The sequence below is a fragment of the Podarcis cretensis genome (assembly GCF_951804945.1).
Source record: "Podarcis cretensis genome assembly, chromosome: 4".
NCBI lineage: Eukaryota > Metazoa > Chordata > Lepidosauria > Squamata > Lacertidae > Podarcis > Podarcis cretensis.
This window is the reverse complement of record NC_137173.1, coordinates 17,328,381-17,341,283: the sequence shown is the minus strand read 5'-3', so window position 1 is coordinate 17,341,283 and position 12,903 is coordinate 17,328,381. Positions and strand designations below refer to the sequence as shown.

General features: G+C 43.7%; 1 protein-coding gene across 1 annotated transcript; it reads right to left on the bottom strand.

The window, feature by feature from the left end:
• Positions 1-417: 417 nt before the first annotated feature.
• MED17 (mediator complex subunit 17) lies at positions 418-11,259 on the bottom strand. The gene is made up of 12 exons (XM_079973768.1): positions 10,813-11,259; positions 8,985-9,151; positions 8,311-8,527; positions 7,229-7,365; positions 7,061-7,145; positions 6,540-6,692; positions 6,054-6,184; positions 4,222-4,406; positions 2,478-2,615; positions 1,982-2,099; positions 1,233-1,392; positions 418-831 (listed from the first exon to the last, which is right to left on the bottom strand). The coding sequence occupies exons 1-12, from the start codon at positions 11,057-11,059 to the stop codon at positions 623-625; spliced, it is 1,947 nt and encodes a 648-aa protein (XP_079829894.1). The 5' UTR covers positions 11,060-11,259; the 3' UTR covers positions 418-622.
• Positions 11,260-12,903: the final 1,644 nt, after the last annotated feature.

The following is a 12,903-nucleotide window of genomic DNA, read 5'->3' as shown; positions in this document are numbered from 1 at the left end:
TGGTTTTAGGACCGAGACATCACACAGAGCCCATCCGATCTAACCCCCACCTCCTCTGAATTTAGTGGCACTTGCTCCTGAATTCAAGGTGGGATCAATAAGAGCTTGTAAAGGTTTTCTTCCACTTTGCAATCTTTCACCTTCACAGGTGGTGTGTAAAAATCAAATCTAAGCCTGTATTCAGCAGTTATCAAGAGTCACAGATGCAGATCTGAGCACTGCAGAAGTAACTACTACTATGGCAAAGACCTCCTCTAAATGTATAGAAATGTTCCAGCCCGTTCTGGGCTGCCCTTGCTAAGCTGGGCATAACCACATTTTCTACGGAAGCAGTCCAGGTAACCCCTTTGTAAAGATGGGAGCAAAGACGAGTTCCATTTTACAAACCTTGTGAACTATTCATCAAGAACCTGGGACTCGGGCAAGACAACGGCACAGTTTAATTCAACATTCAGAAATGGCAGGAGAAATTGCTTCCAGAAAGGAAGACTTTTGATATTATTTGGGGGGGGATGAAATTAATGGTGTTTTACAGGTTATGCAACTTGGCAACTATCAGGAGTGTAAGAGAGTCATTCCCTTTTGTGCCAAAACAATAGTCCTTTTCGTTTCGTCGCTAAGCCTAGGAGCAGGGTGTCAGGGCTGCCATGAGGAGTTCCATTTTGTACACAAAGTTGCGTCCTTCCATTTTGTTCCATTGAACCTCTTTGAATGGGCCACGAAGGTTGTTCCATTTGCTGTCTTGAAGCACGTCGCTTTTGGGGAGGTCTTTGCACTGGGAACGTGGGAACTGAACCATAATCTTGCTGCCGCTTTCTGGACCATTGCGTACTGCAGAAAACAAGTGCAACAACACAACAGCATTAACTATGCACCATTTTGTCAAGTTTTTAAAACTAAAATTGTAATCCATCCTTTAACCCAAAGGTTCCCTTGGTGACATAACCCATCTGTTAAAATATGCAAATATATAAAATGAAACCAAATAAAAAATATCAGTCTGGTGATTGTGTCTTCAACAATTCTTAGGAACCGCACAAGTCCTCATTAAGTCATACTGTGCCATTGTTGACTTTCCAATCTGAGTGAGTTGTGGTTTTTTTTTTAAAAAAACTGCAGTGTAACAATACTGCATTTACTGTACTGGTTCCTTTAACTGCAATTTCTTTCTTTTTAGCTCACATGCATGCAGCATATAGGTTCTCAGCAAGTTTTAATTCCCAGTACAGTACCTGAAATAGAATAGTCTCCATTGGGTGACGCCACAGTTATGGCTGACGCATTGCCAATACTCTCCACTGGGCCTAGACCCACGTGATTACCAAAACTGAGCACATGCCATCCCATAACTTTGGCTAACTGCTGGACTGCATGCACTTGGTGCTGTGACATCTGAAATAAAATTTTAAAAAATGAATGGGTGGATATTTCAGTTGTTTCCCCCCCTTAGCCCCTGCCTCCTGCCATTCTCTCTCATTACTCTCTCAAAACACAGAGCAGCTATTTTATTAGCTATTGTAACATAAAGACACACCTGCATTTAATCTACAGCAGTTTCACACCCAAGAGTCACCAGTGCAGAAGCTCTAGGTACCAAACAGGAGTGAAAGACATTCAGAGATGCCAAGTGACACAGTACAGCCATCCTGACTCAGATGGAGGCTCCCAAGGCAAAAAGAATAATTTAATAGAAAAGCATACTTTCTAAGCATACTACTGGTAGAATCAAGCTGGCCCAACAAGTTTGCACTACTAACTTTGGACTGAAAACAGGTCCCTAGTCACAGACATTATTTCCCTGTTCTTGCTATTTGCCACTAGTGCAATATTTTGCAGCTGCAGCATAAGAATATCGAACTCCTAAAACTGTATTAAATCTACATCTGCAATCCCAAGAATTCCATTTAAAAAAAGAAGGCATCCAAGGTCCTGCTGCAATCACACGCCCACCACAGAAAGGCAAAGGATTCCTGGTTTTTACCTGAGAGAGAAGAAAATCTTGTAACTCTTGTTCTTGGTGGGATAGCGTAATTACTCTTCCGTCTCTATGAACTACTCGGATCTGCTCAACGCCAATATTTAGTTGCAGCTGAATGGACCTTTGAAAGCAATAAGATATGAGCACAACTGGTGTTTCAGGGTGGTGGAACAGGGGTTACCTCCATTGCCCAAGAAAGTCAAAAGCATAGCACTGCACCACAGTTAAAAACCAATCCTTCAACAGCAGCAATCCTTAAAAGCAGAGTGAAGTAGAGTACTATTGTGAATAGGGAAATGTTCTTTCAGTTCAGCAAATATGCATTGCAAACACCAATGGGAATAGTTCATGCTTAGCGCTCCCTTTTTCAAAAAGGCATTTGAGCCTCTAAGTTCTGGTTATTGGGGAATGACTTCCCAGCTGGGTATTTACAAAGACATCCAAATATTTCCTCCACCAAAGGAGCAAGGTGCAAACATTTCCCCCCATTCACACTCACTTGCATATCTGCTCATAACCTTGAGAAGTGATCAGGACTTTGACACTTGATTCATAGACATCATTGATGTTTGACCAGTGTGCCTGAATTTGTGGATCCTCAATACGGCTGGCAAGACTGTCGATGGTTCGAGCAGTTCTGAAAACAAAAAGAACAAGATCCCAGAAGACTTGGAGGCACTGCATTTTTATACTGGTGGGGAAAACTAATAAGCTCTGCCTGATCAAATTAGACATAAACGCCCATAAACATAAATTGATATTGATAATATTTAAAGCCTGACACATCTCAAATGCTACCGAGACTATGATGCCTAACTTTAAGCGAACCTTACGTTGCACATAAATGTTTTATAGGTATTCCTGAAGACACTAGGAGGCATATATTATTCAGCACATTGATTGGTTGAAGCTGAACGTCTTGCAAAACAAGACAATAAATGTAGCAAAAAGACTCAGAGCATTGCAAGGAAGACAGAAACCACCACCAGTAAAACATACATACACTGAAAAAAAGAACGAAAAAAGAAGTGGGCTTTTCTGCAATCAGCTTTCCTGAAGTAACATTAAAAGGTAAAGGGACCCCTGACCATTAGATACAGTCGTGGCTGACTGGGGTTGCGGCGCTCATCTCGCTTTACTGGCCGAGGGAGCCAGCATGACTAAGCCGCTTCTGACGAACCAGAGCTGCGCACAGAAACGCCATTTACCTTCCCGCCAGAGCGGTACCTATTTATCTACTTGCACTTTGACGTGCTTTCGAACTGCTAGGTTGGCAGGAGCAGGGACCGAGCAACGGGAGCTCACCCCATCACGGGGATTCGAACTGCTGAGCTTCTGATCGGCAAGTCCTAGGCTCTGTGGTTTAACCCACAGCGCCACCCGCATCCCGAAGTAACATTACCTTACAGGTAAAACATATTAGGTTTGCTCCCTCACTTTGTTTTTTATTCTATTTTTATCCTACCCTTTTCCCCAAGGGGCTCAGGATGCTGTTTCTCTTTGCAGCCATTATATTAAGTCAGCCTGAGAAGCTTTTCCTGGTCCCCAGTCAGCTTGTGTGGAGATCTGAAGCTGGGTCTGTCTGGGTGCAGTCTGACATTCTAACCACCTAAAGTGCACTAGCTAAGTCTAGATTTCCCTGAACAGATATCTGGACCACCCAACATAATTGAAATGCTACCCACTACTCATTGCATTCTCCCCTGAATTGAGCCCCTTTCCCGAACCAACTCCACTCCTTTTCAGTTCTCATTCCATGTTGTCCCTGGAACATCAGTCTGGCCATCGACCAGCAAGGCTCTCCCAAGCAGAAGAGTCCATCATTTGGACATCATTGTGCACTGATCTATATAGCACATACGTAACACTTAAAATTAAACATGCTGAAAAATCAGTGTGGTCCAGTACAGACAGTGGACAGTCTTACTTAATATGTTTATCTGCCTGTGATAAATAGCTTCCTATAGGAATCATCTGGGAGTGTAGTCAATGCTCTGTTTGCTGATGAAAGGAATCCCCCCAACCTGCTGTTTTCCCCTAAATTTTCTCCTGACAAGAGCTGTTATTCAGCAGCATCTGCAGGGCCAAAGATTCCCCGCCCCTTCTCTGAAGAATTCCTTCCATAAGTTGACAGAAAATATTGGATATAACCCCTGCTGCACAAGCGAAGCGTTCAGGCAAAATTAACTTGCAAAGTATCTATGTTATGCAGAAAGTGCTCTCCAAAAGATGCAGCTGCATACCTGCGTCTCAGAAAGATGTGTTTTGCCTGCTTTATAATCTTCTCTAGCAGCCCCTCGCTTGGTTGCAAGGAATTGATTTCATTTTTATCAAAAGCCTGAGGCCCCGCTAGTCTCATTCTCTTATGGCCAAAAGGTGCACTAGCTGGGTGAGGCATCATGGTAGAGCTCAGGGTCTGCTTGTGAAACTGAGGAGGAAAAAAAGTTGCTATAATGAAGCCAAGAGAACAAGCGAATTCTAGTCTTAAGTCGGAAACTGTGCAAAGACCAACCAAACAGAACTGTTTGTACACAACTTGATTAAACTTTTACTATTGAGAAAATACAAAAGCAAAAAACACACCATGATTTTGTATCAAAGAATCAAAATTTCTCCAGGGTTTTGTAAGACTCAAGAATACTGGCCAGGATAGGGAACACAGATCCTGAAAGCCATTTCTCAGGAGAAATACCTAGTTCTTCTCTTTTTGATGTAAAGGAGACAATTAAGAGATTGTCTCCCCCTTCCACCTGGGAGAGGGAGTGATCATATGATCTAGTGGGGATTATTGGGCTGTATTTGTTTTATTATGTATTTTTTATATTGTAATTTTTATGTTGAGAACTGCCCTGAGATTTATGGGTACAGGGTGGTATTTTAATTAATTCTCATCAGGAGGTCTAGCAATCAGACTTTTCCTGAAATCATTCGCTGCCTTACCAATGAACAAAGCTCTCCACTACAGTTTCTGAATGTCTTCTGTCTTTTCTCTAGTTTGCAGGAGCACCTGCTCTGTATCAGCTATGTCACCCTAGAGCAGCTCTGGGGAGCCTACAGCCCTCCAAATGTTACTGGATTCCCAACTCCCATCACACCCAGCCAGCATGACCAATGGTCAAGGATGAGAGTTAATAGGTTCCCCACTGGTGAGCTTGAGGTTATCAGGAAACAATGACACTCACAAGGAAATCGTTCTCGGAAGAACAAGAGCTTAAAAGACATTTGCTTCCCAGAGAGCTGTAGTTTTAATTCCATTCGCTTTCTTAGATCCTCATGCACATATGATAAACCTCTCCATAGATACTCAAGTATATCACATGACCTCTCTCTGTATTGCAAAAATGACAGTGCCTTTCCTCACCCCCAAAGTCTTTGATGCTAATTCTTCCTGTAATGCATTTGCAATTGTACTCTGGGGAGAAGTTCTCAACCATACATGGAGATCAAGGAGGGCTAATGGAATAAAAACCACAGGGAACAATATTCTGTCATGATTAGAGGCAGACCCACAAGTTGGCAGTTTGCACACTGAGATAATAAAAATGCTTCTCAGGAACCCATCAAGAAGCTGTTCTGCAAATGGAATATGCTCTTAATTTTTTACAATCTAAAAGTTCCTGCTACCGAAAACAGAATCCACAATAGAGGAAGGGAAGAGTTAGTTGTGTGCTGGTTCCAGCAATCGAAAGACACAAATCCCATGCGACCATTTTGTTTTCATTCCCCGCTTCAATTGGCCTTGCAAGAAGATCTGCTACAAGTCCCACTCATTGATACTGGGTGGGACAATGTTTGCTGGATAGTGCTGATTGTTTTATCTAACTGGCAGCACTGTGAGAAAAAGAAGCACAGCCTAGGTTGTTGTTGTTGTTTTTAAGAAGCCATGGTGCCCAGAATTAGCCCCTAAAGTAAACATAGCCAAGATACTACCACCCTTCCAAAAAAAGAAAACATTTAGAGAAAATACCACAGCTCTTAATGCAAATATTACACACCCTCTTAGCAGGCAATTAAAACAACAACAGCTGCTTTCTATAAGTGAGCTAACAGGAAGGACAGAGCAAGCTGACATTACCTCTCTAATCAGCTGGTGCAAATTATGCTCTAGAACGTAAAGATGATCCTCTGGACTTTGCTTATCGGAAGCAGATTTCTGGGATTTCTTGTCATCTGAAGAGTGACACAAGGAAATGGACAGCTGCAAGCCTACATAATGAAATGGGGCAGAGAGAAAGCATGGCTTAGTTTTAACATATAAGAGCACAGCAGCACATACAACAAATCTAGATATATTTTACTCCATTTGTCCTACACATAAACTTGCTGATTTCTTAAATATAAGACATAAACATTAGAAACAGGAAAACGCTGGCAGCTTTGCCTAGATCAGTCCATGCAAGAAAGTTCTGGGTATCTTTTGAACAAATCAGAGCCATGCACCTGAAAGAGTCTTCAGACTTGAAAGGTACTGGGTTAAATGACACATCTTTTGAGATCTGCTCTCTACACGCATGCAAAAAACTGCTAGATCCTTCATTTTAATTTGTCTCGGAACTCTTACCTGGAAATGGCTGAGAAATTATTTGGTTCTTCACAACTATGTGGGGAATCTGAGATTTAATTTGTACAGCTTCTCGAGACAGTTGAGCAAAGATTTCTTTACACAGCAATACATTCTGTGCCGTCTCCAGCTTTGTTTGCCAATGCAGAGCCCCTAAAGGAGAGGAAGGGGAAAACACCATTGTAAAGTTGAGAGAAGCAGCTCTATTTATATGGACATTCAAAGTATTACACAATCTAAATGATGAGAAAAAGATGGCTGATAAAATGTGCACACAATTTGATTTTTTTTAATACAACTCAAGTTGAAGACAATACATAACACTGCCTATGCAGAGCTCAGTGGAGGTGGGCAAACAAGAACACATTTCTTTTCACTTCTGGATCTTTGAGCAGAATATTATGAATCAGTGAAGATATTGGGGTTTTCAAGAGTAGGTTTATTTTTTAATAGCTCTATTCAGCTTTCATGCTTACACAGTCTTATGAGACATACCACTCAAATACAGACAATAACTATACCTGGCTTTGATTTCAGAAGCGGCCTTTTAAACAGATTTACTGTACCAAGATCCCCTATATCAGGTGCTTGCTTCTGAATAGACACCTATATTCAAGAAGAAGAAAACAGGGTCATTTTGTATTCAAAGAACACACTAACAAAACGTTAAAAACAACAACTGGGCAAACCTTTATATAGGCAGATCCCTCTAAATCACTTGGGATCTGAACATCCAGTGGACAGTAATCTTCAGGAATCTTTTTATCCAAATCAATGTCTGTGTTTTTTATGACCTCAAATGTACCATGATGAGGAAAGAGAGACCCTAAAAATAAAAAGTTTAAATGTTTGGGTATTTCTTACAACGTTCATACCACAATAGTAAGACCAAATGAAGTACATACATGCCAAATTATAATCTGTAATGTTTTAGACAACATATTACTATATGCAACAAATAACTGCTATCACAAGCTACCAATATTCAGAGTACTGCATTTTTCTTCTATGTCATCCTAGTATTTTCACTGAAATAGTAACTTGAATTATCCCAAGGAAACAGAGTGTATAGTGTTGCTCATGCACAGTAATCCTTACAACAACCTTGCAAAGTAGGTCAGTGCTATTATCCCCAAATTGTAGACTGGGGGAGGGATGGGGGGTGGATGATGCTGAGAGACAGTGGCATGCCTAACAAATTCATGGCAGAAACAAGAATTGAACTGGACACTATCTTAGTTATGGTTCAAAGCTAAGAAGTAGTTGGTGCAATACAGGAGTTGGCAACCATATCTACTACCTAGCTCCTCAGTTGCCAATATGTCTTTCTCCTTCTGCTCTATGCTTCTTGGCAGGGCCAGCCCTATTATTAGTGAGTCAGCGGTCTCAGGCAGCAGATCTGAAGCGGGCATCAGTGACAAGCTCCCCGCTAGCCGATTCCTTCCAAACCTCCACGCATTCCCCTCTGCTAGACAACAGCGTTGCACACGTCCCCTAAGCTAGCCTGCTGCCTTCAAGTGCAGTGGAGGATGCTGTCCTGTTGCTCATGTTGAAGAAAGATTCAACAGCCACTCCAAGCAGTTTCTGTACATGCAATGTAGGGGGTGAGGCACCATCTTGTTCTTTGCCTCAAGCAGCAAAATGTCTTGGGCAGTACTGCTTCAACTCAGAAGGAAGAGATACAAAGCTCTATCATGCATGGAAGAAGAGGTGATCAAAAACATTATTATTAGACTTAGCAAACTTTAGACCAACCCTTTGGCTACCATACCTGCACTTTTGTAGCTCAAGTCCCCAAGGATCTTATCCCCGACTTTCCTCAGCTTCCAGTGCTGCCTCAGTCTTAGTAACTCAGAGTTGAAGTCTCTCTGTCGCTTATTTTCCTGGCTCTCTGCAACCGATTTAGATAACCTTTCTGCTCCCTTCAGAAGAATTTGGGCTGCTCCAGCTAATGACTTCTTCTTGGAGATCAGCTGCAAAACTTGATTCTAGAAATGAAGAAACAGAACTGCAGTTTTATTTAAATGTGACCTTATCTGTCAACACCAGGGATGGGGCAACCTGTATCCCTCCAGATGTTCCTGGATCACAACTCCCATCATTTACAACTAATGGCCATGCTGGCTGGTACCAGTGGGAGCCAGGAGCCCATCACTATCTGCAGAGCCCCTGGTTCTCCTTTTACATTATAAACAAAACAAAACTTCAAGCAAAAAAGGAAACTTATACTGTATTGTGTCTTCTAGGCAACAAATTCAATTTCAGCTTAAAAGCAGGTGTGGACAAATTTTAATTCCCTCTTGAAAAGGAAACTACTTCGTATTTGACAATGTAGCCCACAGATAACAATACAAACAGAAACAAGTCATGAAGTTTAACCAAAAAGGAAGATTCATCTTTCCCAATAGTTTTAATAGTGGTCTGAACAGAACAGGTGTGCTGTACCTGCTTTTGGGTAAGTGGTTCTTGCACAACTGGATCCAGAGTCATAAATTTTTTATCCTTGACAATGCTGAGAACATCATAGAGCACACACATCTCTGTCAAAGCGCTTCTCAAGTTATTCCTCACTGAATCCCAGGGCCAGAGCGAAGGCTGGAACTTTACCAAACCTAGAGCGCACAAATGAAGGAAAAACACAGGATGTCCTTATACTATTGCTGGAATCATCGAGAGAGCTATTCCTTTATACAGGTGCTGCTATAACTATGGATAGAAAGCTACATGCCATGGAGTTGCATCCCATTCGTGAAGGGTCAAAGGTCAGTGGCAGATCATCTGCTTTGCACGAAGAAGGTCCTATGTTCAATTTCTCACTAGCTCCAGGTAAGCCTTGGAAGAGACCCACCTGAAACCCCGGAGAATTGATGAACCAGTGATCTGAGTCACTATAATGCAATTTCCCATCCTTGTTCAACTCAGTGAGAGGGGGTGGGCAGCTTTAGAAGCTTCCCAATAAAAAAAATGAGTATCAATACTGGTAAAGTGTGCAGGAAAGCAGTTTTCACCTATAGATTAGGAGATACATGCTAGTGGAGCGGACTGCCTAAGTTCTCCTTTGCCTGCAAGTATGTAAGCAGAGGCTGGATAGCTATCCATCAAAGATGTTGCAGCTGCAGCCTGTGTATTGTAGATCCTCCACTGAACCAGGGATTGAATGATATGAATTCTTGGAAAACTTCTAACTTCATTAATCCGTGATTCAGTGTGGTTCAGGTGTGTACTCAACATCTTCCAGGATACACAGAGTTGGGGAGGGGCCACACAGAAGTCCAGGAATCCTTAGTAGCAAAGCACAGAAACTGAGTGCATACAAAAGCATGTTTATGGCCCAGAATCCTCTGCAACTCATCGAAGTTCTTCATTAGCCTTGTAGGAAATTCCTTAATAAACAAACCAGTGCAGAAAAAGTTTGCCATCCACCATCTGATATTTTGTGTCTCAGGTTTAGGTATCAGATATTTCACAAAATAAACCAGACATTTTGAATTAGGTGAGAAGCTTGGGTTTTTTCTCCCCCTAGAGACCCAGCCTCCTCATGTGTCAAAATCCACCAAGGCCTTTCCCAGAATGCCTTATTCAGTTGTCCACACCTACCAGATATTATTAAGATAGCCAAGGTGACAACTCTGAGAAAGGAGTTGGCATAAACACCCTCCCCTCCAGCAGAAATAAGGAAGTGGGCCAGATTGTTGGCAGAGGGGTCACATTTTGTATTGTCTCCCCAACTAAAACCAAATAGTAAAAGCACCTTCTAGGAAGGGGAAAAAAGTGTGTTGGGGGCTTGGCTACACCTTCACTGGATTTGGATTCGCCTGCGACTTCTACAATGGAGAGAACACAATTAAAAATGTGATTTCTCTACCTGCAGCCTGAAAGTGGCTCAGTGTTTCCGTTTTGATCGCGTAATTTGTGTTCTTGCTTTGTATTTTTATGCCCTTTTAAAATATTTTTTTTGGGTGGGGCCTATTGGGTTTTTTATCTTTATTATATATTTGTGGTTTTATATCTTGATTTTATTCTGTGAGCTGCCCTGTGACCCCGGGTATTGGGCAGTGTGTGTGTAAATTATTTTTTTAAAAAATTGTGGTGGACTGCCCCTCGATCTTCAGAGGAAGGGCGGCATGCAAATACAATAAATAATAATAATAATAATAATAACAATGCTTCTGGTTCGGATATGGCAGGGGTTTGGACTACCTGACCCTCTCAAGGGACCCCTTCCCAAGTCTACGATAGCGGTGGCGACGGACAGGCCTCGCTCCCTACCTACCTTCCTCCTCCTCGTCCTCCCCTCCTGCGGCTCCGGGCCACTCTCTTCCCCCGGCGGCCGCGGAGGGCTCGTCCTCCTCGGAGCCGGAGCTGCCCTGGCTGAAGTCGATGCGCTGCGCCAGGCGGGCCAAGTTCTGCGACATGGAGAGCGGCTGCAGGTAGGTCTCGCTCCCGTCCAGGCCCACCTCCTGAACATGCTTCTCGCAGGCGGACTCAATGCTGATCCGCACCGCGGGGACCCCCGACATCTTCGCCTCAACCTGGGTTCCTCTCAGAAGCTCTGCCTTCAGGTGTACGAGAAGGCCTCACCGAGCATGCGCGTTAAGGGCTACGGTGCCTGCGGAGGGACAAGCCAGAGCAGCGACTCAGGTTTCCCTCCTCAGCTGCTGTGTGTTTGTGTGAGAAAGATCCCGGCTGGCCTTGCCGAGCATGCGCGTTAAGGGCTACGGTGCCTGCGGAGGGACAAGCCAGAGCAGCGACTCAGGTTTCCCTCCTCAGCTGCTGTGTGTTTGTGTGAGAAAGATCCCGGCTAGCCTTGCCGAGCATGCGCGTTAAGGACTACGGTGCCTGCGGAGGGACACGGTTGAAGCAAGCGGCGTGTGGAGAGAAAAAAAGGACTTCAGGCTCTCCCTAGTGGCCGCCGGAGGTTGCTGCCGGAAGAGCTCGGGATTCGAAAGGGGCGGGGATAGAACGGAGGCGGGGGGAACCGCGAAACCAGCCTTCCCCAACCTGCCGCCCGCTGGATATTTCAGCGTGGCTCATGGGGAGTTGTAGTTTTTAGCATCTGGAGGGCACCAGGTTGGGGAAAGCTGAACTAAAGTGTGTGCTGGCAGTTATTTATGAGTAGCTTTTACATGCGTCTTTACTTATTTGCATGTTTGCTCTGCACGGAAAATTATACTTGCTGGGTTTTTGTTATGTACTGAGTTGAATAGGATCCAAAATACAGCAGACTGATTGGTCCTAGAACAATAGGATTCAGAATGCAGCAGTCTGATTGGTCCTAGAACAATAGGATTCAGAATGCAGCAGTCTGATTGGTCCACGGGAGAACCCCGGAATTAGCCAGTCATGTGGGGCCCATTGTGTAAATAATGTATATAAAGCAGACATTCTGGGGGAACTTCCATTCTGCCTCAACACCATGAGCTGAGTAAAGAGCATGAAATCCACTCTCAACTCCGAGTATATTTCAGTTTTCCACGCTCCAAGTTAGGAATGCGGAGGCTGCCTGCCTTGTTGGTGTTGGGCTTCAGCGCCTATCATCTGATGATCATCTGTCTGTGCTGGCTGGTGCTGATGGGAGTGGAGTCCAACGACACCAGGAGGGCAGCAGGTCCACCCATCCCTGCTCCAAGCTCCACAAGACTCATCCGAGACCTTGGAAGCAGGGTTGCAGCAGGTGTGCAGTGCAATACCACCAAGGTTTATTATGGAGCAAGTCCCGCACTGAATTCCGCAGAAGATGCTCCGAGACAAGTATTTGTAATATTGCAGCTGTATGTTACAAGCCTTGTGCATGCTAATTTGGGGGCCCAGTCCTGTAAAACTCCAATCCAAAGGTCCTTTCAGTCATATGTACTTACTACTAAGCCCAGGGGGACTGAGTCAGGTTCCCCCAAGCAAATTTCCCCTTGTTGGCAAAAAGGAGCAAAAAAGGCTCCCCATCAAATTGATAATTATATAAGCAGAAACAGCTGTTTTGCATGGTGTGGTGGCTCTGTGTGCCCTGCGAACATGTGTGTGGGGTGGCCACACTTTGCACTGCTAATCAACCCCTAGGGGGTAAAAAAGCTTAGCCACTCCACTTTAATATAAAAACAACTTGCTTCAGTCTTTGAGGTGCCATCAGGGGGTTACTGTACTAGCACAGCAGAGGATCCTACACTGAACAAGAACTTTTACGGACATAAAGCTGCGCTACTTGCAAGGAGAAAAGTGTCTAAACAAACCGAGTGCAGCAGATGACTCAGAACTGCCACTTTCCAATCAGCTTTTTAGTTTATGTGCATGGGGGGGGGGGGAGAAGTTTGCCTATCCTGCCTGGAAGAAAACAGATAAAATAGGTTCAAGTGCAAATTTAAGATCTTTC

Bases quoted from the DNA above. Each gene is read 5' to 3' on its own strand.
- MED17 (XM_079973768.1), bottom strand. From the start codon at position 11,059: ATGTCGGGGGTCCCCGCGGTGCGGATCAGCATTGAGTCCGCCTGCGAG. The intron at 9,152-10,812 runs GTAGGTAGGGAG...TGTGCGCTCTAG, and splicing joins GGAGGACGAGGAGGAGGAAG to GTTTGGTAAAGTTCCAGCCT. The intron at 832-1,232 runs GTACTGTACTGG...TGTTTTCTGCAG, and splicing joins TGGAGACTATTCTATTTCAG to TACGCAATGGTCCAGAAAGC.